We start from the raw sequence: 26470 nt of genomic DNA on the forward strand, positions 1-26470 counted from the left end.
ATTTAGAAACTTCTAAGATTGTAGCTGCAGTGAAGTGAAACAATCCATAAATAAACACCTTTATTTTATGGAGTTAAAACAGACTTCTCATTTAATGTCTGCGCCTCATTAATTCTGATGTTACAAAAGCAGGCCTTGCTCTTTGGATCCAGAGTGGTAACATCTCTTTAATGTTTTGCTGTTAAATACTGTTTGCTCTGACCACAGCTGGCAAACTAATCTGTTTGCATGGATAATTTGTCATCAGCTCATTGGATAGAGTCTCTGGTGTTATCCAATCAGCAAATAAACTAAACCAAAAGGGTCATTGTGACTACAGGACTTGGGCCATCACTATTGACAAATCCATCAGAGACATATATTTTGCCTGTGTGCAAGAGTGTCACAAATTTTTAAGTCTCACGTATAACCTTTTGCCACCATAGTGCTGGAATTTAAATGTCAATCCTGATTTAATAAGTCAGTACAACCTATAATTGCATTTGTTTTAAACTATGACAAAAACATTAAAATATCACTATGTATTTATGAATAAAATGTAATAAAGTAGTAGTTAATCATGTTTGATATGGTGGACAAAAACGTTTTAGCATTTCCTGGGTAGTAGCTCCCCGTGAATGGGACCATGCAGTGTTCGGAGTTTGTTTATAATCCCCATGAGATCCTTGGCATTTCCTTAAGGTTTACCTAACACACCACAATGTCCCATACCGGGATTAACAGTGGTCAATGGATTTAACACAAGCATGCACACGATGCACTAGATGAATAAATACTGCCCCCTGGTGGAATGTTTTAACCATATTTGTTTTGTGAAATTCAAGGATTCAAGGAACTTTTAGTGTCATACCGGCTCACATTTACGTGTTAAAAAAATATAGCTGCATATTAGTAAATTAGAACTTTATTAAAGAGTTTAATTTTTTCAGTAATTTAATTGAAAAACTAACTCATATTTTATAGAGACAGAAATGTTTGAAGCGTTTTTCTTTCATTAATTTGACAGGTGTTCAACAGACTGTCACCACCATCATCATGAGGACAAGCCACAAAAAGCCATAGCTAAAGAAAGTGGCGGTTAACAAAGCATACTAATGGAAGGTCCTCCATGCCACACTACATTAATGCAGTAATTAATGCAAAATGAGCCACGACAGCTGGTACTGTACGGTTCATGGAAATACTTTTCAGAAGGTCGGCATTTCCGTACTACAAATCCATTATTGGCATTATTTTGGGGTTCATTTGCTGTAAGCCATTATCACCAGAGCTAAGAGAGAGAGAGAGAGAAAAAAAAAAAGACATATCACTGTAAGTAATGCATCTACAAGAGTTTCATTTTATTAAATGAATTACTAAAACCAATGAATTTTTCCATATTCTAATTTGAGATGCACCTGTAGAGCTGCAAAACAAATGCACACCGTCAAAAAAAGTATACTTGTGAAAGTAGAATTTATTCAATGCAATTACAAATCCATAAAATGCTATTTTTGTAAGAAAAGGCATTATGAAAAAGAATGTGAACAGTTGTAATCTTTTAGAAATACATTCAATTTCTTTAAAAAAAAAAACAAAATTCAATGTAACACTCCAATGAGCTAGGACATGATTGTAGAGGGCCTTTTCCATTTTTTAATTGCATATATTTTAAATTCAAAATAAACAAACCGTTTACAGGATGTGCTAATATACCTGGTTCAATTTCAGTTTGTAAGACTAATACTAATCAATGAAAGGGGGCAAAGTAAAGAAACCCTAGTTAAATATTCAAAAGTAAAGATGTAAGTGGCAAAAGATGATGGAGGATGAAGAAAATGCAGCAGTGGTGTGCACTCAATGTCCTCAAATATATGACAAACTGGCTAACGTTGAGTTTTTTCCAGTCATATTTGTTTCAGGACACACTTCAATATCTTAAACATTATACATGTAGAATATGAGGCAACTTCTCTAAGAAACAAGGACCAGGTGAGAGACTAGTTTTAAACATAGAAAGATTAACATTTTTATTTATTTCTAATTCAGTCACGATTTTATTTACTGTAGATCAGTGTATGATGCAGAATATAGAAATTGTTTAGGCACTCTTCACTTATTTAAGGGTTCCATTAGAAAACAAAACATCAATGATGAAAAACAAAACTGCTGTAAGCTTGTTTTTAGTTATCTAAAAGCATAAATGAAGGGATGGCTAGAGTCTGAATGGTTGAAAATGTGCTCAAAAGAAAAAGGCAAAAAAAGAAATAACATTAAATGCACAAAATGAGAAAAGGAAAATGTCACATCCATTAATGCTGCATATTTATGGAGGGCCTTAATGATAGGAACCTAATTCTAACGAGACACTTTGAGCTAGAGCTCCACATTAAGTAAGACTGATGGGCCAAAGAGCAGAAGAAAGGGACTCTGTAAACACAAGGACATTGTGCTTAGAAGATACAGCGTATCTTGTAGGGATTTTAAGTTGCATTGGACCCAGGTCTGAGCAGACATGGTGCTTGGAGAAATGTTGATGCAACATCCTGGGGATGCCAGGTTTCCATTTGCAAGGATTGGTCACTTAGTGATGCTGGGACATTAATACTTGAAGACAGGTCAGTTGCTCTTGAGGAGATCAACGCATCCTTGCAAAAGAGCCATGTTGTTCTTTGAAAATAAAACAATTATATGGTTAGTCTAGAGTAATGTTTATTTAGTTTCCAACCATGAGCATTTTGAATGTTCAATCTGATGGTGTTCAAATGTTACAAAATAACCATATGGAAACAGGAAAAACATGTGTGAGCACACTTGCATATTTGCCTTGATATGGCAACAAGAAAGACAAAACTCCCTTCTCCTTAAACTTTAAAGTTCAGTAAAAATCAGTCCTCATAAAGCCATCTGCCAGATAACTGTGCCAAAAATATTCATATTTGCTTGGCAAAAATATTTATACGACTTCAGCTTTTTTGTGTCACAATATGATAAAACACAGAACAGTCATAAGTATTCAGCACGTAAAGCTACCTATTGCTGCAGTTACAGCTGAAACTCATTTCAATTAGATATGTACTTGGACTTTGAGTAGGCCATTTTAAACACAGGAACATTGGCGGTTCATCTCAACTATTCCATTGTAGCTCTAACTGTATGTTAAGGGTTGTGTTTCTGCAGATAACTTTTTAACGTGGGATCATGATACTTCTGTAAAAGATGAACTTTCACGCATCACAGAGATTACCAGGGGTGTCAATGACTGTTCATGGTTTTTCTCAAGCACAATGTTTCGACTACAGTCAGTTAGTGAATTGCCGTGGGGGAACAAAAAAAAAAAAAAAGATTACTAGTTACCTTAGCATGTTTTATCTCGAGCTCAGCCATTTCTATGAGGTTTTTCCTGAAGGCCACAACTCGTCTGCCCTTGAAGCTGGTGAGTTCTGTAACAGATTGTGCAGCAGAAAAACAACTTGCTCAGTGTGAAAGGTTTTACAATGAAAGAAACAAGCACAGAACAAGCCTGCGTCTGTAATACATTAATGGACAAACCTTTCTTTGCAGATTCTGACAGCTTGTCAAATTTCTGCAGGCACTGTCGCTGGTGTTCCTCTGCCTGGGCAACGTCCTTGCTCTTCAGTCGGGCTTTATCCAAGGCCTTGTTGGAGTTCTCGTAGTCAACTAACGCTCGGGCTCGACGGTACAGAAGGTCCTAAGATAAAAAAGAAAACAAAAGGACTTAATTAAAACACAAATAAATTCCAATCAGCCATATTCATTACAAAAACAAGAACTTTAGTACTTATCATTGCAGCAGTAAGATTATTGAGCATTTAGTGCCTTTTTCCATATTATATTGGACTGTAAAATCTTTATTTTTTATTTATGAAGAACTATGCAGATGACACCAGACCCATGGCCTCCAGTACACAAAGGTGATAATTTGCTTCTTTAATTAAGGATCTCTGTGTCCAGGCTTTTAGTTTAGAACAGGTTTGTGTTATATGTTTATAGCTTATACTATTGTTTTATAACCTAAACCTGCTTTAAACTTCTACACAATTGTATTCCTAACCACTACGGTTGGACTCGATTTTATTTAGGGGTATCAGAGGGGAAGGAGCTGAATACATACCACATTATTCAGATTTCTATTTAAAAATTAAATCAATAAAAATACATACATCTTTTTTCTTCCAAAAAAATTATACACTACTTTCTGTTGGTCTGTCACATGAAGGCCCATTAAAATGCATGAAAGCATGTCGGTGTAACCTGACAAAATGTGCAATGGTTTGAGGAGTATGGATACTTTTGCAAGGCCCTATAGTCTCAATTAACATGTGGAAAATAGAGCATTTTCTTTGTAGGTGGAACATATCTTACCTTGGCTGCTTGGATGTCCCTCATGTAGTATCTCAGCAGCTCTGTCAGTTTCAGCTCCTGGTCAGATGCTACTCTTCCCTCCACTTTCTGCAGATACACATAAAAAAGCAAAATTCAGCTTGCATAAACTTGTAGACAAATTAGAGATATAGCTGTCTGATATACGATAGTCTGACATAATTATATTTACTCTGAGTCTCTCGAACATGTCCGACAGCTTCTCGATGTTCCTGAAGTGAACGGGAAAAAAAACGTCTAAGCAATAGCATTAAAAACTGCTGTTTTTAAAAGAAAAGCCCTTGCATAACAGGAACATATGTGTTATCCTTACTTCTTATTTGGTGTACTGTCTTCAGCACAGAGGCTGTTCAAAGTGGCAGAAATGTGAATGTAATCATCTGCAATATCTGCAAGAACAGAAAAAAAATTAAAATCAAGCAAACATAACACCTAAAAACGTAATTTTTTACTTTGATATTAAACTAATCAAATACTTTTATGTGAACGTGTCATTTTCTCTGCTTTGGCAGTGGAATCTTTAATTTTGCTGTAGTAATCAAGCAAAAAGGTTTTCTCCTGCTCAAAAAAGTCATCAACTTCCTGTTGAGGAAACAAAAATGTAAAGTGTTATTTGTGGAAGTTACTATAACCCTACAACTGTAACGCTGTGATAAATAACGTAAACAGCCAACCATGCAACAACTCCACCTTTATTCCTGAGATGAGGACTTCGTCGGCAGACTTCACCATGATTTTGAAGAATCCTCCGAACATCTCCTTGGCATTCTTTCTTCTCACACTGAGCTAAAATAAGAGAATTCAGGCAGGGTTAGAAATTAGTCTGTATTTGATAAATGTATGTATGTGATCACATCTTCAGAACAATGAATTTAGATAATGCTCTGGTGTCCAGGAGTGAGTTATCTTGGCAGGGTTATATTTCACACTAGCCAATGTTTTATTATCTTTCTGCTCACTTCATTACGCTATATAAAGTGGCTGATTTCTGCTAGCAAACACACATAAGTCTAACTGCTGATCACAGCAGAATGCATGCCATGTGTCACAAGTTTCAGCTAAACTCGTCTTCCTTTCTTTCCAACGGACAGCTCGGAAAAGGAAGTCAGCAGTATGAGAGACTCACATCCTGGTCATACTCTAAGAAAATCTGAAAGTTTCTGTCCTTGCTTAAAACAGGGTGAGAAGACAATCTCTGCAAGAAGACTTCGTGCACTTGAACTGTTTTCTTGAATACAGCCAGGTATTCACTGGAAAATATAAAGGAAAAACAGAAAGAAAGAAAAAAGTGTTCATGTGTTTTGGCAACATGTCATCAAATAATACTATTTATCTGGTGGTGAATGTTAAACTCACGCCTCCAGCTCCTGCTTCATTTTAGTGTATTCCTCTTTAGTCATAGTGGCTTCACCTTCCCCCAGTTTGTGCATCTTCTCTCTAGGGCTTTCAAAATCTGGCTTGGGCGGAACTGGAGGGATCTAGAAATGATCAAGCAAAGCTGAAGTGCGTTGAACGATTCAAAACCAATTAAAAACACGATAATGTCTTGAAGGCTTCATCATTTAAATGCAAAAAATTCGCTTGGCTTGTGGTATATTTATCAAAGATAACTAATGTGTAAAACATCTGTCAGTCCAACTCACAATTAGACCGGCATAGTCCTCGGTTTCAACCAGAGTGTCATGCAGCCAGATAAAATCTTCATGCTGCCTGGGAACAGAGAACTCCGGCTTCTGGAAGGAGCTCAAGGTAGTCTGGGAAAAGAGATCATGTTCCTTGTTAAAAATGTTGTTGATTAAAGGAAATTTATTGAATCAGATTTTTTTTAAAAGATGAAGCTTGTAAAACATTTTCATTTTGGGGATTTAGTTTTTACCTTTGTATGGACTGTGAACTTAACTTTATCCCTTTCACACAGAGCATCAGGAATGTCGATAAGAAGCGAAGCATCGTTGTTCAGGTCCACAGACACAGAGCGCAGCTAATGAAAAAAAGAATATATCTTCGTTAACAAAGTCATATTCATAAAAGGTTGATGTCTTTAAAGTGTTTATTTCTGTCAATGTTGATGATTATGGCTTACAACCAAACCCAGAATTCAGTTTGTTGGATAATTTGAATATTCCATCAGACCAATAAAAATGATTAATTACAGGAAAGTCTGGCTGCTGAAAAGTATGTCCATGTACTGTACAGTATATGCACTCAATATAATATCAATAAATTACTGCATCATGCAGTGTGCATGAAGCCTATTAGCATGTGGCTCTGCTGAGGTGTTAAGGAAGCCTGGGCTGCTTTAAGAGCGACATTTAGTCTTAATGTTGGGTCTGGTGGAAATTCACCCTAGGGTTTACGTCAGGTGAGTTTTCTTGCCAAGCAAGCACATTGGTACCATGGTCATTAAACGAGGTATTGGTACCTTTGGTGGTGTGGGCAGGTGTCAAGTCCTGCTGGAAAATCAAATCAGCATCTCCATAAAGCTTGTCAAAGGAGGGGAAAATAAACTAAAACTTTCTCCCACACGGCTGCACTGACTTTGGACTTTATAAAACACAGTGAACCAACACCAGCAGGTGACATGGCTCTCTCATGGCTCCAGTAAGATGTTTCAGCAGTTTCTCTGGTTCAAGAGTTGCTAAACACAATAAATGTTACAGTTCAAGCTCTTGTCATGGATACGCCTGTGAGTGGTGGCTTTTGAAGCACCACCTCTTGCCACAGATCCCACATTGTGAATCTTCCCCAAACTCCTGAATCCCGGTTGGTTTCACAATCCTCTCAAGTCTAGGATGTTTCCATTGTGTTCTACCAATCTTTTTCCTTCCACTCAACTTTCTATACAGAACAGTCAGATTCTTCAACGATGACCTTTTGTGGCTTTCCATCATTGTGGAGGGTGTCAATGAATGTCTGCTGCACAGTTGTCAAGTCTTCCACATAATTATGTAGACAATGACATAACATTCTGCATGAAAATGTCCTTTTTTATTGGCCTTGTTCTACTTTTCTTTTCTAAGAAATGAAATACTTGCTAAATGTAATGTGTGAAACAGTATCAGCAAAATCCTTGTATAGCACTGTTTTATTTTTTAAGCATCTCTTCAAGTTCTCACAGCTTGCTGTCTTTCGTAGCTCAGCAATGCACAAACTGTTCAAAGAAATGCTCGGTTTACAGACACTAATTTTGCAAGCCCAAAGCCATTTCCCACCATCCCATTGGCCTCTTCCTGGGGAAGTTCAATACAAAAACAGAAAGCAAATTTGACTACAATCTTACTTACTGGTTCCAAAAATGTTTAGCCTTTTGACGCACAAAATAATTTATCACCCTATCAGCGGAGTATACAAGCATGCTAAGTAAATTAAACAAGGTTACAAAGCCAACAAAGACAGCAGGAGTATTGGTGCTTTAAATCTTGTTTAAAGCTAGACATCCAATACTGTTATCATTTAGTTTAATTTCTGAAGAGGATATCCATACCCCACACACTTGTTAAAATTCACTAGCCCTACTCAGGGAAGCACTGCCACCATTGGAGGTGTATAAAACTGTAACACTTCAAGGACTTCATCTTTAAAGCACGCAGGAGGAGCGTGGAGGAACATGCTTGGGCCCTTTTGTGCAAACACTGCTGAAATCAAGTCTGCTCTTTTAGAAGTAGGAAAACAAGCTACATATGATTAACTTCCATTATTTGATTAAACGTTTTCAGTGGGAAACAAAATGTAACATCTGCTGTAGGTTGCCATCATTCGTTGATTGTGGAAAAAGTTGCAAAACCTCCAAATTCCTTCTGATTTCACTAATAACACAAGTTAGATGATAGGCAACATTTTTACGAGTATACAGAGTATTGATCAATCCTACAAAGAGTGATTCCTATGAGTTAGACGTTAAAAAACAGACTGGCTTTTCGCTGTACACTTTACCGCTAATCAGTGTTCAAAGCAAAAAAAAAAAAAAAAGCAAACAAAAAAAAAAAACAGGGTTAAAGTGTCCACTTTCATTCGGTGAAGAATCAAAACCAAACAACCATAGTAACTTACAGACATCCACTTTAACATGTCACTCATTGATAAGGCTATCAATATACCGTTGTCCAACTTTAGCCAGAGGCTAACACGACTAGTCAATAACTTTGCTAAAAAGCAATCGTTAATGTCAGCTAACCGTCTCAAATTACACGGCAATACGCAGTTACGGTACCTTTTCCTTGTCACTATCGTCTATGGACGTCATGATAGTACTCAAATTAACAAAAAAGGGAACAAAATTAAGGTAAAACTAAATCAAACTAGATGCAGGAAGCCGTCTTTGCAGTGGCAGTTAGCTACCTAACAAACTGTCAAACAGTGTTCCCCGCCCCCATCCGGATAATGAGAGATTTAAATCCCGCCTTGATTTAACCTGATTGGTTAAAAATCTGTTTCAATAACGCCGCTATTGGATTAACTGGTTGTCAATCACAATACAAGACATCTCCAAGAAAACTTTCTTTCTAGGTAACAATGTTACAACTATATATATATATATATATATATATATATTTTTTTTTTTTTGGCAAGTTCTGCTCCGTGGTTCAAGCTCTGTGACTCTAATGTGAGGCATTAGTAGCATAACGCCTTTCTGTTTCACATTAAATTATAAATAAATAAATACTTATTTAAATAACAAAATCATCTGATGTGCGGTTTCTCCTTTCAGAAATAATACTAGTATTAATAATAGCCAATACTAATTTATAAATAAATTACATTGAAAGCACTTTTTTTGCTTCAAGCTATATTGCCAACAACCAAGTGCAGTCCACTTTAATAGGTATGTAAATAATTTATTTTGAATTTCTGAAATTATAAATAATTTCGGCAGAACATCTTAGCTTAACTAAATACAGTTTAATTACTTTAAATATTTTATTACAATTAATATGTTGGCGTATTTTCAGAGGTTTGTTTAACTGCGCATTTAAGAAACGCTGTTTTAATAGATTGTTCTGTCACGCTTGGATTTGCAGGTATTGTTAATTTTTTTGTTTCAATTAACATATTTATTAGTAATCAAATCAATTTGTAACATTGCATTTAAAAACGATTAATCGAAATCAATTGAACATAAACGTCGTTTTCTCTCTCGATACTGGTCTGCAGGGATGTATTTCAAGGGTACACCTTTCCCTGTGGGTAATGTAGTTTTTTTCCGAATCAAACTGCTATCATGAAGCTGCACCAGAAACTTCATTTCCCATCTACGAGATTTTGTGCCACCAAAAAGGCGCGTCGTTTAGAAACACAACCGTTTACTTGGACAAGTTTTAGCTGGGACATGTCGGGGCAAATACCCAAGCTGAACAAGTGCTAAACTTTGATTTAAAACACAAAACCACCCGTGATTCTTGTCGTTTTGTAGTTAATAGCATCATTCTCTGAGTGTGTTGTATTGAAGTCGCAAGAATGTTCGTTTTAAACCGTGTTTTGTTTGCTGGGCGCATCATGCTCCCTGAAAGCACCTCCCTCACAGTGAACCACTTCTCTGCTGTCCACCGCCTGACATCCCCAAGAAGAAACAGTCCCTACAGCTCTGTTGACAGTGAGCGCTACTCGTCTCTGGTGAAATCTGTCATGTCCTCCAGGGTCAGCACTCAGACCCCTGAAAGCCTCCAGGCGGAAGACGACAACATTTATGGACCAGTTGTCAAAGCTCAGATGCCATCACGGACCGAGCCGAGGGTACCCAAAACTCTTCATCCATTCTTAAATTCAGATAGGGCTCTAGAAACGGATGAACCTGAGGCAGGACCACCAGCCCGCATTTTGTTAAATCGGGGACAGAGTAGGGCGTTTATCCCGAGTGTGACTCGCGTTCTTCAGCAGACACTTTCTCCAGAGCAGATCTTTTACCTGGAGAGATGGAAGAGGAGGATGATCGCTGAGCTGGGGGAGGAAGGCTTCAAGGAATACAGTCAGAGTAAGATTTTTAAAAACTATAAAATTGTGTTTTTAACCGTAACAAATGTACGCCTGGCAAAAACACTGCCATTAGTTAATATGACAGTAACACTGATTGATAAATATTAGTATATATTATGAAGCTTTATAGCTGCATTTTTGTTTCAAGAGTTAAATGTTGCGTTTTTAAACCAAGGCTTGACTCGGATGACCCTACCGAAACGTCATGGATGCTTGGGGGTCAAAAACTAAAACAAACTATGATCACAGTCAGGATTGGCCTGTATTTAGTTCCATCCATCTTTCCATCAACTCTGTAACTCAACTCTCACATGCCTACATGATGGGTCACATACTAACTCATTGTGTATCTTCTAATGGGGGTTATACCTTAATCAAAGAAGTGATTTTTCTTGAGAAATATAATGATAATTGATTTTGTGTTCTCTTTGTCCAGATGTATTTAGACAGGGTAAGCTTTTCCATTCTGCTCTGGAGGGCATTCTGACCTCTGCTGAAACCTGGAAGAACAGGCATCTCTCAGAGACACCGGGGTGTCCTCCTGACATACAAGGATACATCCAGAGCATCTCTCATGTACTGGAGGACGTCAGTGCAGTGAGGGCCATTGAAAGCACAGTGCAGCACGGTGCCCTGAATTACTTGGGAATTGTGGACTGCGTCGCTCGCTACAGGTAAAATTTCTTTGGACTCGACTTCTTCTTCCTGCCTTCATGTTTCTCATGGTCTGCTTCTCTCCACAGAGGTGTTCTGTGTGTTATTGACTGGAAGACTTCAGAAAAACCCAAACCATTCTTGAGCAACACCTATGATAACCCTGTTCAAGTAGCAGCATATGCTGGGGCTCTGAACAGTGATGCCAACTACAAATACCAGGTGATCTACCTTGATAAATGATGTATACGATCTGTTATTATCTTATGTTTATTCATTTTGTAATAACTGGCTGTAGTTAAATTCCCCTTATCGTCTCTGAATTTTGTGTGCTATGTCTCATATCTTCTCACTGCAGGTTGAAAATGGGCTCATAGTTGTTGCCTACAAAGATGGCTCGCCTGCTCATGCTCACCAGGTAAACTCAGAGCTGATGTCAGAGTACTGGAAAACATGGTTGTTACGTCTTGAAGAGTTCAGAGAACCCAGGTAAAGAAAGACACGTTGAATTTTATTCCTTTGTTTTTTAACCTCAGTAAACGAAGCAGGCATCTGCATTTATTGAAACCCCATATGTTTTAAAAGCCAACTTTTCAAACATTTAACTTGAACTCAATTACTCCTATAAAAGCCCATGTTAGGAAATAACTGGTGGCACAATTATGAGTACAAATAATTCCTTTTCAAAACCATCTAAGTGGTGCTTTTTTATTTCATTTATACTTTTTAAAGTTGATCAGAGTTTTGGAGACGTTCTAATTAGTAATCCATGACATTCTCCTAAATATGACATTACACAGAGAACCATTTCTTTCAGTGACTGGCCACTAGGCTTAACAAGGATCCATATTTGCCACCATAAACAGTGAGAAGGATGGTTAAAAACATCTTGGCTCGCTGTTAGAGGACGGTACTAAACGGAGTCATCTTTGGCTCCTCAAGTATCCATAACTACAAGCTGATTAGTGTTTATGAATACTTTATTCCTGCACATAAAAGGTCTCATTGATATTAAAATCTCTTTCTCAAGAGACGCCTGGGCGTGTGGACAGCAACACATGCAACAACAAAAAACACATAGCCAAATCCGTTCCAAACAAGTTCAACTGACACTCAGTCAGTCAACCGTGAACATAAACAGAACATTAGGAACAAAAACAAAAAAAACGTCACCCTGACCAAGTGAATGTTTCTCTTGTTCCTTTAAAATAATTTGAACGTCTCCAGAGTAACCAGTTATTTTTGGAACCCGGACAGCAAATATAGAGCCCTGGGAATGATGTCTAACAACACAAGCATAAACACATAGAGTTAGCTAAACTCTACTGATAAGTTAATTGGAACTGTTTGCTTTGGTTTGATGGGATTAAAATTTTATTTTTCAGTAACAAACTTGAATGTGGGAAAACAAAGAATCAATGTGTGCAAAATCACCTCCTGCCTACTGTGAAGCATGCGGGACGATCTGTCAAGCTGTTACTCTTCGGAAGGCCGTGGGAACCTTGTTAATAGGGCATGGCATCAGAAATGTAGTAGCAATACTTTGCTACTTTGTCTGTTATTTCTTAAGCCTGGTATATGGAGAAATAAAGAACACTCTGTAAGTAATACAATCCACAAGATGTACCTGTTGTTTGAAGTAATTTCTCTTCTTCTACCTGCCATTAAGCTGCTAAAAGCTGAAGGGCGCAGCAGTTTGTTGCCCTTTATAATTGTTTGTTGTATCAATTTGTTGTTCCTGTTTTTCAGTAATAGGTGTGTGGGAACTTGCACTGATCCTACAATCTATTTCACTCTGTTGTTGGCATATTAATGCTAACACTGATTGACTGGTTGCTGTCTGGGTATAATTTTTCTAGGATTATTTATAGTTTTTGTCCTCCTAATAAATGGGCCTTACTGGAGAAATGAATTATCCTTTGGGATTAAAGAAGTTTTCTGAACTCCACTGAAAAAGGATGATCTAAGGGTCTTTAAGCAAGATAAGGATCCAAAAGATATGGATCCTTATCCATCCAACATATAAATTATTTATAACACAGAATAAACCTCCTTTCCTGGCTATCTCCGTCCACAGATGTAAATCCTAAAGAAATCCTGTAGGGTGAGCTGTAGAAAAGTGAGCATATCAGGAGGACCCTGGCAAGGGGTTATCTAGAGAGATTCTGCAAAGAGGATTGGTCAAAGATCCCTGGCTCTGTATGGTTCAACCTTGTGAAATTGTGGAGGATTTTAGTGCTGTTGTATTACAAACAGAGGATATACAAAGGTTAGATAGCAGGGTTACCAAGAAATATGGCAACTCTGATTTAGTTTGACTTCAAACTGATTTAGGGGTGACTGTGGCTCAGGTGGTAGGAGTTTGTCCTGTAACTGGTGGGTTGTTGGTTTGAACTAGAGGTACACCGATCGATCGGCTTCGATTTCCTTAATTGTGGGAGATCAGTGATCAGCTACTTACATGTGAAAGTGATCTTATCCACAGATCTCATCTACTTGTCTAACCTATTGTGCAAGTTTTGTTTCTTGTGAAATGTGAAAAATTAAGGACTAAAAGAACTGCAATGCTCTAAAATTTTCATTTTTGAGAGCACTGCCTCCTGAGCAGTTAAAACTAGTTTGTATTGTTTCAGGGTATTGTTTAATTTTTTTTTTAAATAAAATAAGATTGGAACTTTGAAGGTGTATTAACACCTGAAAGGAACACCTGAAAGTGTCAGTTTAAAAACCGAAATTGGTATCGGCCAAAATCGGAATTGGCAGGTCAGGCTTTTTAAAGATTGGTGATCCGCCAGAAAACTGCGATCGGTGCACCCCTAGTTCTAACCCCTGCTCCGTCCGTCTCAATTGTTGTGTCCTTGGGCAACACACTTTACCCGCCTTGCCTGCTGATGTTGATCAGAGGGCCCGGCTGTGGCTACAATGTTTTCTTACCACTGTCAGTGTATGAATGTGTGTATGAATGGGTGAATGCCTGATTGTAGTGTAAAGTGCTTTGGGGTCCTCTCACTTGATAAAGCGCTATACAAGTGCAGGGCATTCAGTTAAAAAAATAAATGAAAACATGTACTGAAATGATTTTTTTTTACATTTCCATTGTGAGATTATGCTACTGCAAAAACATATTCAATTATTTCCAAAGCTTAGCCGATAAGTGGATAATTAATATAAAGCTATGGGTGAACACAGGGGCAGGATCCAAAAGAAAAGTAAAAGGTTGCCAGAACATTTTCAAGCATCAGCAGTGATTACACTAAACCCTTGAGATCCAACAGGGGGATAAAACATGTATTTAATAGGGATTGGCTGTTCTGCTGTTTGGCTTTAAATGTATCGACTTTCCTGTTTTTTATTTATAGTTACTTCGTAGTACTTTGAGGAAACTAGCCAGATCATTGTTTTTTAAATGCCACCATGCCCAACCCCAAAGTGGAGAAAAAAACACAAACAGGCAGTTCTTTTGTCCGTTCACATACACCAGTTTATTAGTCATTCATTATTCAGGTAATGGTTTTCCCCTAATCCCATTTTTTATAATATAATATGTGTAATCTTTTTTTCTTTTTCTTTTTCAGATCAAGTGTGTCATCAAGTAAATCTAATGAAAAGTGAGATGTGTCAAGAGATCTGCGCTGACAGAGACCCAGTTTAACAACTAAAGCCTAAATTAGAAATAGAAACCAGCATATGTTTTTTTCTATTTATGCTCAGCTCTCCTGTTGTTTTTGAAACAAAAACACATAACTCGCAATTGCAAGTTTAGGAAACGTCTTTTATTTTTAATATATATATATAATCTTAATTTTTGTCATTGAAGCATTTAAAAATCATTGAATCCATACCATGCTTCTCTGTATGATGGATCCTCAGAGAAGCCCATGCTTTTAAAGAGCTGGTAGGAGGCTATGTTCTCCTCCTCTATGAAACAGAATACAGGGTAGCCCTGACCACTGAGTCTCTTAGCCATGCTGCTAATCAGGACTTTAGCGTAGCCTTTTCCTCTGTGCTCTGGCAAAGTATACAACATTCCTAGGGCGCAGGACACATAGGTCAAAATCCAGGAGACGGGCCTTCCATCTGCATCCAGCACACAGCAGGACGGGAAGTTTAAAACCATGTTGCGGATCATCCCAGCAGCCCCTTGGTTCTTTCCAAACGTCCATGTCTGATTAACCAAGTCAAGGTGGGATTCGTCCAGGGAGTTGAGGCAGATCCCCGACCTGATGCACAGAAGAAACAAACATTTCAGGCCAGGTTTCTGTTCTGGTAATGAGATGTTATTTTATGAACTATAATTTGCCAGGACCATTTATTTTGTAACTGTGCTGTGTATAGTTAGATGTACCAGTCTACAGGGGGAAGCTTGGATGCATCATCCAGTGTCATCATGTGACAAACTGCCAGTTTGTCGCTGGGGACATTCCTTTCTGATGCACCTGCTTTGACTATCTCCATGTGGGGAAGACTGATCCCTTGAAACACAGCTCGTATGAGACAAAACTTAGTTTGCATTTTTGGCATGTCTGATAAAATTTAAATTCAAATCTGTCTTTTTCGGTCTGCAGTTCAATGCTATGTTTTTTTTCCAGTTTGTCACCTTACAACCACAAATTTCAATTTGTTTTACTGGGATTTCATATAATAAAACAAAAACAGTGGATAATTTTGCTGGGGTAAATGAAGGATTTAAATTTCTTAACCATTTTACAAATAAAAATCTGAACAGTGAGACGTACATCTGCATTAAGTCCTGTTTAGTCTCATACCCCTAAATAAAAAGTGATGCCTTCAGAAGTTACCCCATTTTTAAACAGTGTGTAATTTAATCTCAGTAAAAACTCGGCGGTTCTGTGAAGGCCTCAAAGGTTTGTAAGAGAACATAGCTGAAATCGGAAATAAAGAGAAAGGCACCACTACCATGAGATGTACGTGCTTTGGTCAGATGATAACATTTTACTTTTTAGTTTACATGCAAAACACTGAGGTGGAAATCTGTGCAAACCACACGAAGATAAGAAAAGGCAGTCTCTACATGTGCAAAGCTGGTAGAGACGTTCCCTTAAAACACTTGGAGCTGTTTTTCATGCGAAAGGAGGTTCAATGAAGATTAATACAAATGTACGACTAACTTTCCAGAGATTTACTTTTTAAATACATATGTGAAAACATGCTTTTTCCTGCACAATTATGAATTACTTTCTGTTGATCAATCATAAAAATCCCACTAAAAAAATTGAAGTTTGTGGTTGTAATGTAACAGGACGTATAAATACTTTTCAATACAGAAGCATATTGTTACTCTGACTTTATGTAGGACAATGACAGAGAATGTAGAAAAACTATCTGTGTGCAAATTTCTCTCGTTGATGTAAGAAGCATCTGACTATGTTTCATAAAGGCAGCATGGATGATTCAGTTTAGTCAACAGGTCCTGCAGATGAACTGTTTCTAGTCTTTCAGTACAAACGGAGCATTCCAGCTTAAATATGAATAGGCCTATTGACAACTGGCATAAGTAAAAATGTGCTCTAATGTATTATAGACTTTGAACTTTTTTTTTACTGCATCAGAATTCCAATGTTTGTCTTTGTGACCCACAGGGATGCAATGTCATCATATCTGTGAATTATTCAAAGGGGACTTTGGACACATTGACAATAAAATTCAAACTAAAGCAACATTTTATCTTAAACTCTGGTGTAATAAAATCAATCTGGTCTATTGTAAAGGTGTGGATTCAGTATAATTCAATAAAAAGAACTAAAGAAACATGTTATTACCAAGACAAAGGTACCTGCTCCAGTCAATTACAGAAGCTTTCCTTATTGTCTCCATGAGAATAGCTTCATCATTTGCAAAAACCATTGTGTCTTTGAACAGATCAGTTTTCTAGAAAGACAAGAGATATGCAGAATGGTAAGCGCTGATATACGCAATGTCTGCATGCAGTTCTTCCAAACGAGTATTACCTGTTCATACTGGGGTTTGCAGATAATTACACTGAATTTTGGCCATCTGTCCACTAAAACAATGTATGGGTCTGATTTCACTCTGTTTCTGAGCACCAAGAAACCATAAATCTGTAAAATAAAACGTAAGGTAGAGTTTTAATCCGAAGACAGGCAAAGTCATTTATTCATAAGCGGCGAAAACACAGTTAGGTTGTGAAATACAGTCGCTAAATGAATCCACATGTAGTAGACCATAATTCGTGTAGCAAACACACCTTTAGCGATTGAGGGAGATAACGTTGAAGTTCGATTTCTGCAACTTTCAGCTGGTCTTCAGTCAGTTCCATGATAAAAGTTTAAAAATAGAAGAATCTGGAGGAAAAGCGGCAGGGTCGGTCCAGAGGAAGGGGGCGGGGCTTATTTCTCTCTTCGCACTTTCGAGAAAAAATATTTCTCTATGCGACCCCTTCCAAAAGCATAAAAGGAATAATAATGAAGAAAAACCTGTTCTTTGTACTTTGTATTTTTTACCACATAGATATTTTGTAGAGGGAGTTTAAGATTAGGGTTCTGGTAAAGACCTCTTCCAACCTCAAAGACTTGTAGCGCATCATCAGAGAGAAAATGCAAACAATGAAAATCTGCCGAACTAAGAAGGCTTTAATCGCTGTAATAAGTATATTGAGATTACTGAGAACAGTATAAATAATTTACATGCCATAAAATGTAATAATATAATATAAACAACTCATTATTTTGAATTATTTTACCAAATATTGCTTTATTATCTTTTGCGCTTTGAGTGCCTTGTTACTGAAAAGCGCTGTATAAATAAACTTGACTTTTGAGAGATGGCTTTGTCTGTCAGAAACAAACTAATTGGTTTAATGAAAATAACTTTACATCTAAAGCTAAAGGGTATGAATATTTTTGGGCAAGAAAATAAATGCATTTCTATATAATGTTATATTTTTGGTATGTACCTTTTTTTTAAAGTTTTGTTTATGCTAATTGGCTAGGCTATAGCTTTTTCCACACATTTACTCCTTGTTTGTCTCTGTTTTTATGTTTCTGTTCAATTTTATTGTGCAGCACCTTGGTCCAAGGTTTTTTGTTACCGGTATGTGCTGTTTCCCCCTATTAGGGGGCTTACTTAGTTTTCCCCTGGTGGGATCAATAATGTTATCTCGTGCCTTAAATAATAATAATAAGAATAGATACTTTATCTTTTATTTTTGAGTTCATGCCATTTTTTAAACATTACCCCAGTCTAAAACAGTTGAACAAAAAAAGTCAGAGACTGACAGAAAGGACTCTCAAGACATTTTTAAATCATCTAAATGTTTATTTTTGAAAATTACAAAAAAATAAAAATAGGTGTTGGATCAGAATTAAGTTCTTGTTGGATGCTTACTGAAGTTTGCACAGGAATACACAAGGATATGCCTGAATGGTGACCATTGAGAAGCGTGTCATTCTTTGCATTCATGCATGGGGTGGACTTAGAATGAAAACATATTATAGTTGCAATAAAAGTGTCAGTGACTGTTATGTTCCAGGCTTAAATGTAAAATATATTTAATTTGGCGCAAATTGAAATCAATCTTTCAGTGCATAATTGAATAATACAGCACAAATCAACAATGACAATGATAATTTTTTAGCAATTAGTGATAAAAAACACTTCAATATTAGCAACATTTTGACAGAAATTAGTCAAAAGCTGCAGCTTCACAGTCATTTCCAAGATCAGAAGTTAAACTCAAACCATGCTGCTCTGTAGGAAGCATCCTCAGTGAAACCCATATTTTGGAAGAGTTTGTAGGATACCATGTTGTCTTCCTCTATGAAGCAGTAAACTGGGTAGCCCTCTGCATGGAGCTTCTTGGTCATGTTGCTGATCAAAACCTTAGCATAACCTTTCCCTCTGTGCTCTGGAAGCGTGTACAATATTCCCATAGCGCAGTAATCATACACCAGGATCCAGGCTACTGGCTCACCCTGAGTGTCCATGATACAGCATGTTGGTAAGTTGCTAATCAGGTTTTTAATGTTCCTGTAACCCTTCTCGTCCCCGCCAAACTTCCATGTTTTATTCACTATGTCAACGTGGGAGAAGTTAAGAGATGAAATCCTTGATTCGAGTTGACTGTTTAGAAAAAGAGGAGAAAAAGAGTTTTCTTATTTTATATAAAGACTAAGGAGTTCATTGTATTTTGAAGCATACCTGTCAACATCTGGTGAGAGCAGATGGCTGATGTCTGGAAGATACAGTAGGTGCACCAACGTAAGGTCTCTGTTTTTCACTTTTTTTTCAGAAGAAACTGCTTTGAGTGTTTCTGCATGGGAAATATCAAACCCTAGAGGGAAAAAAAGTATTTGAATGTGTTTTTCCTATCTTTGTTACTTTAGTTCAAAATAACAAAAAAGCACACAGAAAATGTGTAAAAATGGTATGATAAGTATTTACCTTTGTTAAAACAAGCTGCATTTAACAGATTATTATTAGCCCATCATTTCCCTGTCATCATTCTCTTCTTTTGGCTGGTAGATTATTCTTCTCTCATCAGAATTTATCACATATTAAAACTTCATAACGCAACAAATCGGGCATTTATGAAAGAGTGACAAATATGCAACTGGTAAAAGTAAACCATAAAAGTTCTGTTTGCTGTTTGACAAAGGCCTGTCTGTGTCCTGACTGGGGGTGGCCCTGTGGGGAGATTAATGTTAGGGTTCATGGGGTGAGATCGGAATTCATTTGGGGGTTGGGACTGTTTCATCCTGGGATGGCTCTGGTTGGTGGGCTTGTGTGGACCAGGTAGGCCCCTCTTTTGTACGTGGCCCCGTCTCCGGATGGGGACGGGGGTCGTTGAGGGCTGGTGTCTAATGTGGGGCCATCAAATGTAGGGCCTATTTCCTCTACGCCACACTCCCGCCAGTGGCTGCTGTCTCTGCCCGCTGGTGTATTGGTGGTTCTCAGTGTCTGGGGTGGGGGGTTGAGGTAGTCCTGGCAGTGGTCCTGGGGATCCTGTGCTCTGGGGGCCTTTGGATTTATGTGGCTCAGATCTCCCCTGTGTCTGTCTCAGGTCCAATGGGGCAGGTCTGTGTCTCCTCACACTCACTATTGCATATTTTTATGGAGAAACCTTATATATACAAGTGTGCTCACACTTATACCCACAGGTGTTTAGATTCAAGTGTTAACAGATACACAAATGCTCTATATTGAGCCGCAGTTACCACTAAATACATCTTGCATTCATAAGTACTATATGCACTTTCTGGTAACAATGCTGTTGTTACATATGTTTCTAAAGGTGTAGAAGCAAGCAGGGTGTTATCTCGTAAACCTCTTCATCCTTCTTTCTCTCCATTCTTTTCTCTTTCTCTCCCTTTTTCCTTTTTGCCCCACATCTCTCTCTTTCTTGCTTCTCATCTTTTCCTTTTTGTTTCTGTCTCCGTGTTTGTAACAATTAAAATAATCCCAAAGCAGTTTCTAATAAAGTTACTTTTATAAATATCAAGCAGAGCATTATAGCGTTAGCCATAATGCTCCACTTGTGGAAGTAAATATGTTGTGTCTCTTCTTGGCACTCAGACAACAATTCTGAGAGCTACTCTGCTGGACAGGAAATGGTAAAAAACTTGCAAATTAATGCTCTCCATCCTATCGAACTTTTATTTTTCTTTCAATTCTTTTGAAATATCTCACTTTATAAAAAGAAAAACATTACCAAACCAACATATTATTTTCTCTGATTATTTAATTTAAGATCCATTTATAGTCGTTATTAATTACTTGCCAACCATTGCCCTACTATGGGTTCTTTCTTCAGCTCTCTGAATTATTCTACTGTTATAATATGGTGTATATTAAAAGCTCATCAATCTACAACTACAAATCTGTATCTGAAATAATAACAAGAGTTGTTTATTTTGTGCAAAACCGACCTCCAATTATGAAATAGGTGCTCCAGTCAACTTCTTCTCTCAGCACTTTCCTTAAAACTTCTTCATCTGTGCTGTAGAAGGACACCTTTTTCATGAAATCCTGGGGATGCTTTTTCTATATTGGGAGCCAGAATTGCAGCACTTCAATAAACATAAGTCATATAAAAAATATTTATAGGTGTGATAACTTAGATACAATAAGAAATGTGTATACTGAATGAATAACAAACAAATGTATCTATGATTATTTAGTTGTTTTAATATGTGTTAAGATACTTAAATACGAATAATGGGGGAATAGTTGCTTAAAATGTGAATTCATCATATGTTAAAAGCATATCATTATTTTAGTATTACTTTAGTAATTTTATAATCCTGTTTTGCAGCACATTATAATTTTATTTTCTGTCAACCCTACCCATCAAAGTCAGTAGGCGGGGCTTACACTCTTATAGAAACGGTGATTGGTCTGCAGTTAAGCTGCTTTGCAAGTCATCCAATCACATATTAAGGTTTATTTTCTAATCCGTGTAAGTAAATTAAATTAATAAATACAAAAATAATCATACATGATTTTAACATATAATGAGTGTAATTTTAATCAATTATATACACATTTATTTATTTATGTGTTTATTCTATTTACATTTCTTTATTTAATAAATTGACCTATTTAGACAAATATTGATATACATATTTTAAGTAAAAACTAATACAAAATATATAATTAATTAAACATAATTATATATTTCAAATGTAGCTATTATTATCTTTTAATAACTTATTTCATGGTTTTATTGATATGGTTTTAGTTACACTATCACATATATGAATATTTATTTGACAAATTATTTATTTGTTGGACTGTGGATTCTCGATAGTCCTGTCAGTTTAATGCGAAAGTTATGAATACCAGAGATCCTATATTTTTACAGAGTTTCCACATTTCCAGTTCTCCTCTGGGACGTGAACTCACCTTGGGATCCTTACGCAGAAGGATCACTTTAAACTCTGGCCATGAATCAACAACAACCTCCAAAGTGCTCGACTTGTTCCTGTTAACACCGTAGAGGAAACCGTAGACCTGGAAAGCAATCAAAGCAAAGCTTGCACAGATTTTTTTTTAAAGCATTAAAGTGTCATTAACTAACGGTATGCAAAGCAATACACCTTAAAGCTCCTCGGGAAGTGTTTTAGCAAAACTCCCTCAGCTATCTGAAGCTCGTCTTTGTTTAGTACCTTCATGTCTGGCTGATTTTTTACTATAGCCTATATGTTTTTTGAACTGATAGATGACGTCTCTAGTTATAAACAGTCGATGAACTCGAAATGCTTCAGCCTTTTTTATTTATTGTTTTATAAATCATTGACAGCTGGTTTATGGTTTCAATGGGGTACTGTTTTAACAATTTCCGGTCATGAGTTTTAAAAAATAAAAGCCTTGGACTTATTACAGACCTGTGTATTTAACAGTGAATCAGAGTTCCTACACATATTTTATGTCAGCCTTCCATACGTTTCTCGTTTTGAGTTTGGTCTGGACTTTCGGACAGATGAATATGTTTTGATCCAAGCCATTCTATTCTATCTCCAGCTGTAACTTTATGGCCATTCGCCTGCTGCGAGGTGAACATCTGCCCCAGTCTCAAATCTTTCTAAGCCTCCAACAGGTTTTCTTTCAGGATTGCCTTGTATTTAGCTTCATCTGTTGTCCCATTAACTCTGACTATTCACTGTTCCTGCTGATTAAAAGCTTCCCCACAGCATGTTGCTGCGCCACTATGTTTCACTGCAGGGACGGTGCATTCAGGGGGATGTGAAGTTTCATCTGACCAGAGCCCCTTCCTCTATATGTCTTGCTGTGTCATACATGGCCACAAACCATGTAGGGGATTTTCGAAAAACGTGTATTTTTTTGTTCTTCAACATTATACACTAGTTTGTGTTAGTCAAATAACATAAACAATAGAATAAATTAAAGTTATTTTTGTAAAATGTGAAACATTCACAGTGTGAAACATGTGACTGAAACACCTCACATATCGGCCTCATTAGGAAGAATTCCACAAGCGACAGCAACCCAAATGAATCACAGGGTGGATGGTGGGTCAGTGAATCATACAACCTTAATTCCCGTTTAGCGTGATTGTCCTAAGCAAAGAACATCCAGTGGATAATCAGCTTTGAAAAAGCCATTTGGATTACAGTACAAATGTCTTCTGGAAAAAAGGCTCCAGCTGCCTTATTTTCAGAACTTGGTATCTACACAATTAGAACCTTGTTCTTATTCATGAATGGTTCTCTTTGTAAAAAAAAAAAAATATTCTGCTACCTCACAAAGAAAGCCTGGTGCTCAAAACATTGGCAGGAATTTACTGCACTGAAACTTAAACTTGTGAACTGTTTAGATGTCGCTGGTGGGTAAACAAATTAAAAAGGTTATGTTCTCCTTTTAGGACATATTTGGTGTGGCTCTAGCAGTACAGACACTACCATGCTAATAAATAAACCTGAAGCCTGCTGTTCACTTGTTCCTCAACACAAATCAATCACATGGCAGCAGCTCATTGCATTGTGGCATCTAAATGTGATGAGGATGACATGCTGACCATTTGTCATGGTTGTTGGTGCCAGATCTTTTGTTCTGAGCATTTCAGAAACTGCTGATCTATTGAGATTATTATGTACAACCATCCCTTAGAGAATGGTCAAAAAAGAGAGTAAACATCCAGTGAGCAGCCATTGTGTGGAGAAAAACACAATGGCTGCTCACAGGGTTGAAGAATATAATCTCTGTCATCCACACTTTGAATGGACTACAGCTATAGAAGACCACACCGGACAATATCAGATTAGAAACGTTGCTTGCTCCAATCACTCTAAATTTCAGCAGCAATATTCAGACGACAGGTTCAAAATATGGTGTAAACAACATGAAAGCATGGATTTGTTCTTTCTTCTCCCAATGATTCGGTCTGGTGGTGGAGTAATGGTGTACGGGATATGTTCTTAGCACACTTTAGGCCCTTCAGTATCGACTGAACATTGTTTAAACACCACAGCTCCCCTGATTATCCCTTCTTTTAACTTCTTATCCCTACTTTAACCACGTCACAAAGCTCAAATCACCTCAAACTGGTTTATTGAACATGACAATGAGCTCACTGGACTCCAGAGGATTCCACAGTCACTCCATGGGAGAGTCGCAACCTGGATGTACAGCTGGAAAATCTACAAAAAATTAATCTATGCCATCCAAGGTTAAAACAAAAGGGGGTATTAGTAAAGTGTAGATAATAACTTGGCCAGTGAGTATACATTTGCTGGGTTTATATCTCAGTGCGGAAAACTACATTCTCCATCCTTGAATATTATTATTGTTATGAACTCTTATCATACTTTTTGTGTATATGTTGTTAAGCAGAAAACCAAACAAATGGCCAGTAATAAACTATTTTGCGAAGCAGAAGAGGAAGATGTATTTGCATGAACATCAAAAGGCACTTTATTTTGAAACAATAAAAGGCTTTTTCTATGCCATGCAAATTAGTAGCCCCTTTACTGTACAACACAGTCTATAATTAAGAACATGTTATGCAATAATTTCATTGAGACTTTAAAAAAAGTTTAAAAACAAACTTTATTTTTAAACTGCGTAGGTTTTACAAGGTAAAAGAACAACTATAGGAATATTTATAAAAGCTAAATATTAGGGGGGCAAATAGAAAGTAAATAGTTAAGACTGTAACAGCTGTACTTGTTTATCTAAAAGAAAAACGCATTTCAGTGTTAAATGGAGGTTGTTTTTTTTTTGCTAACGGTACTGAGAAGTTTCCTTTCTAGCATTTCTCTTTAAGCACACGGATATCGTTGATCCACGGGCGGCTCCACACGATGAATGTGCACTGGTAGGGCTGAAAAGGAAAGCCCAGAATGAGATTAATATTTCTAAAGCAAAGGGAGCGGCAATGCAGTTCCTCAGCAAAATATTTACCCGATTATCTGGTTTGTCAAGGGGGTCACACTGCTCATTGGCTCTCCCCTTTCTGCAGGAGGTCTTTTCCATCTGTACTGTTATGAAGTACTTCAAGCCCGAAACCACCTTAAAGGAGAGGTAAATAATACAAATTAGACTATAAAGTCTGCAGTCAAAATAGTTAGGCTACCTTTCTGTTTTACGTCTGTCTTACTGTCCTGTAATAAACGTAATATCTGATTTTAATAAAAGACATTTACATTTATTAAAGGATAACCGACCTGAACCTGAGCCTTGACAACTTTAGCCACTTGACTGAGGAACACGTCGTTGGTTCCTCTGTTGTGTTGGGCAACAGCGAAGTCCAGCGCATTTTGGACACCTTCGTTGTTGATTTCTATATCTGTCAGGCCGCCAACCATAGTTCCCTCCACAGCTAAAAGAGCTGAAATGAAAATAACAACAGTCTTCCACATCGTCGTAATGGTCGCTGTGCAAAACAAGGCAAAAATAAAACGATTGCAGACGATTTGCTGTTATATAAACATCATCCGCCCAGTACGTCAAGTATGCGCAGAGTACGCGGCCAATCAGCGGTCTCTCTGCGACACTAATCCCGCCTATATGTTTCATCCTGGTAATTACGTTGTTTTGATTCGACATTTTCCGCATCTCTCTGTGCTTTTCAAGTTCAAAAAGGATCAATGTATTAAATCGTGTTATAGTATTAGACCTTGGCCTATTAAACAATAGTGTTTATTACTAATATTTGTAGTATTAGTAGCAGCAGTAGTAGTATTGCTGCTAAATCTCAAAAACAGTTCTAAAAACAATAAACATTAAAATAGGGCACAAGACATATTGTTATCCTTATTATATAATATAATTATAAAACTTAAATGGGTGTGTCCATAGATGTGTGTATTAAATAAATCTACACTACATAACTATTTTTTAACAAACCTATTTACACCTATGTGCATAAGTACAAGCTGAATATACTTTTGTTTGGGTTTTACGTCACTGTAGCCTTTTTCATATAGATTTAAATAAACTATATATCACCTTAGTCGTGAAAGTAAAGTACATTACATCTAAACAACGCTAAATTATACATTTATTATTGTTGTTATTATTATTATTGTAGTAGTAGCAGCAGTGGTTCAAGCTTTTATTAACTGTTTGTTTATTTATTTTGTTAAATATTGTTTATCATGAGCACCAACCTTTTCATTACCCTTTTCTTTAATTTCTTTCATTACCCTTTTCTTTAATTTCAATCCCCAAATTCCTCCCATAAAGCAACCAACCCCCCACCATCACATCCTCTGCCTGCACTAAAGATCTCCGAGGAAGACGTAAATAGGCTCTTTCAGCGCATAAAAACAAAGAAAGCTGGAGGACCTGATAACGTCTCCCCATCATGCCTGAAAGCCTGCGCACATCAACTTGCTCCGATCTTCACAAGGATCTTCAACAAGTCATTGGAGAAATGTGAGGTCCCCTCCTGCCTCAAACGATCCACCATCATCCCAGTTCCCAAGAAACCCACCATCGTAGAATTAAATGACTACAGGCCTGT

At 37.2% G+C, this 26470-nt stretch overlaps 5 protein-coding genes across 8 annotated transcripts; 1 reads left to right on the forward strand and 4 right to left on the reverse strand.

The window, feature by feature from the left end:
• Positions 1–1436: 1436 nt before the first annotated feature.
• Positions 1437–8744, reverse strand: snx5 (sorting nexin 5). Its single transcript, XM_047350644.1, has 13 exons — positions 8594–8744; positions 6260–6364; positions 6027–6137; positions 5740–5861; positions 5510–5633; positions 5074–5169; positions 4860–4965; positions 4697–4772; positions 4556–4595; positions 4366–4452; positions 3532–3691; positions 3337–3422; positions 1437–2649 (listed from the first exon to the last, which is right to left on the reverse strand). Exons 1-13 carry the CDS (start codon positions 8624–8626, stop codon positions 2599–2601), a joined length of 1197 nt encoding a protein of 398 aa, XP_047206600.1. The 5' UTR covers positions 8627–8744; the 3' UTR covers positions 1437–2598.
• Positions 8745–9663: 919 nt separating this feature from the next.
• Positions 9664–14718, forward strand: mgme1 (mitochondrial genome maintenance exonuclease 1). Of its 2 annotated transcripts, none has more exons than XM_047351584.1 (5): positions 9664–10351; positions 10790–11027; positions 11097–11229; positions 11366–11496; positions 12393–12629. In XM_047351584.1, exons 1-5 carry the CDS (start codon positions 9838–9840, stop codon positions 12514–12516), a joined length of 1140 nt encoding a protein of 379 aa, XP_047207540.1. In that variant the 5' UTR covers positions 9664–9837; the 3' UTR covers positions 12517–12629. The 2 variants fall into 2 exon arrangements, with proteins under 2 accessions (XP_047207540.1, XP_047207541.1); XM_047351585.1 differs by lacking the exon at positions 12393–12629 and adding an exon at positions 14583–14718 and having other exon boundaries at positions 9665–10351.
• A 40-nt stretch (positions 14719–14758) lies between these two features.
• Positions 14759–18162, reverse strand: si:dkey-76k16.6 (uncharacterized protein LOC566817 homolog). 2 transcript variants are annotated; one of them, XM_047351586.1, is made up of 5 exons: positions 17234–18162; positions 16977–17087; positions 16788–16896; positions 15353–15479; positions 14759–15227 (listed from the first exon to the last, which is right to left on the reverse strand). In XM_047351586.1, exons 1-5 carry the CDS (start codon positions 17303–17305, stop codon positions 14828–14830), a joined length of 819 nt encoding a protein of 272 aa, XP_047207542.1. In that variant the 5' UTR covers positions 17306–18162; the 3' UTR covers positions 14759–14827. The 2 variants fall into 2 exon arrangements, with proteins under 2 accessions (XP_047207542.1, XP_047207543.1); XM_047351587.1 differs by lacking the exon at positions 15353–15479 and having other exon boundaries at positions 16802–16896; positions 17234–18159.
• Positions 18163–18282: 120 nt separating this feature from the next.
• Positions 18283–22675, reverse strand: si:dkey-76k16.5 (uncharacterized protein LOC566887 homolog). Of its 2 annotated transcripts, none has more exons than XM_047351589.1 (5): positions 22152–22675; positions 21889–21996; positions 20913–21027; positions 19186–19318; positions 18283–19107 (listed from the first exon to the last, which is right to left on the reverse strand). In XM_047351589.1, the coding sequence occupies exons 1-5, from the start codon at positions 22155–22157 to the stop codon at positions 18708–18710; spliced, it is 762 nt and encodes a 253-aa protein (XP_047207545.1). In that variant the 5' UTR covers positions 22158–22675; the 3' UTR covers positions 18283–18707. The 2 variants fall into 2 exon arrangements, with proteins under 2 accessions (XP_047207545.1, XP_047207544.1); XM_047351588.1 differs by having other exon boundaries at positions 22083–22672.
• A 1858-nt stretch (positions 22676–24533) lies between these two features.
• On the reverse strand, positions 24534–25443 carry LOC124859088 (cystatin-like). The gene is made up of 3 exons (XM_047351590.1): positions 25170–25443; positions 24907–25014; positions 24534–24826 (listed from the first exon to the last, which is right to left on the reverse strand). Exons 1-3 carry the CDS (start codon positions 25362–25364, stop codon positions 24752–24754), a joined length of 378 nt encoding a protein of 125 aa, XP_047207546.1. The 5' UTR covers positions 25365–25443; the 3' UTR covers positions 24534–24751.
• Between the last annotated feature and the right edge of the window lie 1027 nt (positions 25444–26470).

Source organism: Girardinichthys multiradiatus, chromosome 22 (assembly GCF_021462225.1).
Source record: "Girardinichthys multiradiatus isolate DD_20200921_A chromosome 22, DD_fGirMul_XY1, whole genome shotgun sequence".
Lineage (NCBI taxonomy): Eukaryota > Metazoa > Chordata > Actinopteri > Cyprinodontiformes > Goodeidae > Girardinichthys > Girardinichthys multiradiatus.

Coding starts and splice junctions, on each gene's coding strand:
- snx5 (XM_047350644.1), bottom strand. CDS start 8,626: ATGACGTCCATAGACGATAGTGACAAGGAAAAG. Junction 5,862..6,026: donor AGGACTATGCCGGTCTAATT/GTGAGTTGGACT, acceptor GATCATTTCTAG/ATCCCTCCAGTTCCGCCCAA. Junction 4,453..4,555: donor ACATGTTCGAGAGACTCAGA/GTAAATATAATT, acceptor GTGTATCTGCAG/AAAGTGGAGGGAAGAGTAGC.
- mgme1 (XM_047351584.1), top strand. CDS start 9,838: ATGTTCGTTTTAAACCGTGTTTTGTTTGCTGGGCGCATCATGCTCCCT. Junction 11,028..11,096: donor GACTGCGTCGCTCGCTACAG/GTAAAATTTCTT, acceptor TTCTCTCCACAG/AGGTGTTCTGTGTGTTATTG. Junction 11,230..11,365: donor ATGCCAACTACAAATACCAG/GTGATCTACCTT, acceptor TTCTCACTGCAG/GTTGAAAATGGGCTCATAGT.
- si:dkey-76k16.6 (XM_047351586.1), bottom strand. CDS start 17,305: ATGGAACTGACTGAAGACCAGCTGAAAGTTGCAGAAATCGAACTTCAA. Junction 17,088..17,233: donor ATCTCCCTCAATCGCTAAAG/GTGTGTTTGCTA, acceptor TTTATTTTACAG/ATTTATGGTTTCTTGGTGCT. Junction 15,480..16,787: donor GAGCAGGTACCTTTGTCTTG/GTAATAACATGT, acceptor CTGTGTTTCAAG/GGATCAGTCTTCCCCACATG.
- si:dkey-76k16.5 (XM_047351588.1), bottom strand. CDS start 22,157: ATGAAGGTACTAAACAAAGACGAGCTTCAGATAGCTGAGGGAGTTTTG. Junction 21,997..22,082: donor ACTTCCCGAGGAGCTTTAAG/GTGTATTGCTTT, acceptor ATTGCTTTCCAG/GTCTACGGTTTCCTCTACGG. Junction 19,319..20,912: donor CACCTATTTCATAATTGGAG/GTCGGTTTTGCA, acceptor TTTTCCCTCTAG/GGTTTGATATTTCCCATGCA.
- LOC124859088 (XM_047351590.1), bottom strand. CDS start 25,364: ATGTGGAAGACTGTTGTTATTTTCATTTCAGCTCTTTTAGCTGTGGAG. Junction 25,015..25,169: donor TTGTCAAGGCTCAGGTTCAG/GTCGGTTATCCT, acceptor CTCTCCTTTAAG/GTGGTTTCGGGCTTGAAGTA. Junction 24,827..24,906: donor TTGACAAACCAGATAATCGG/GTAAATATTTTG, acceptor TTTCCTTTTCAG/CCCTACCAGTGCACATTCAT.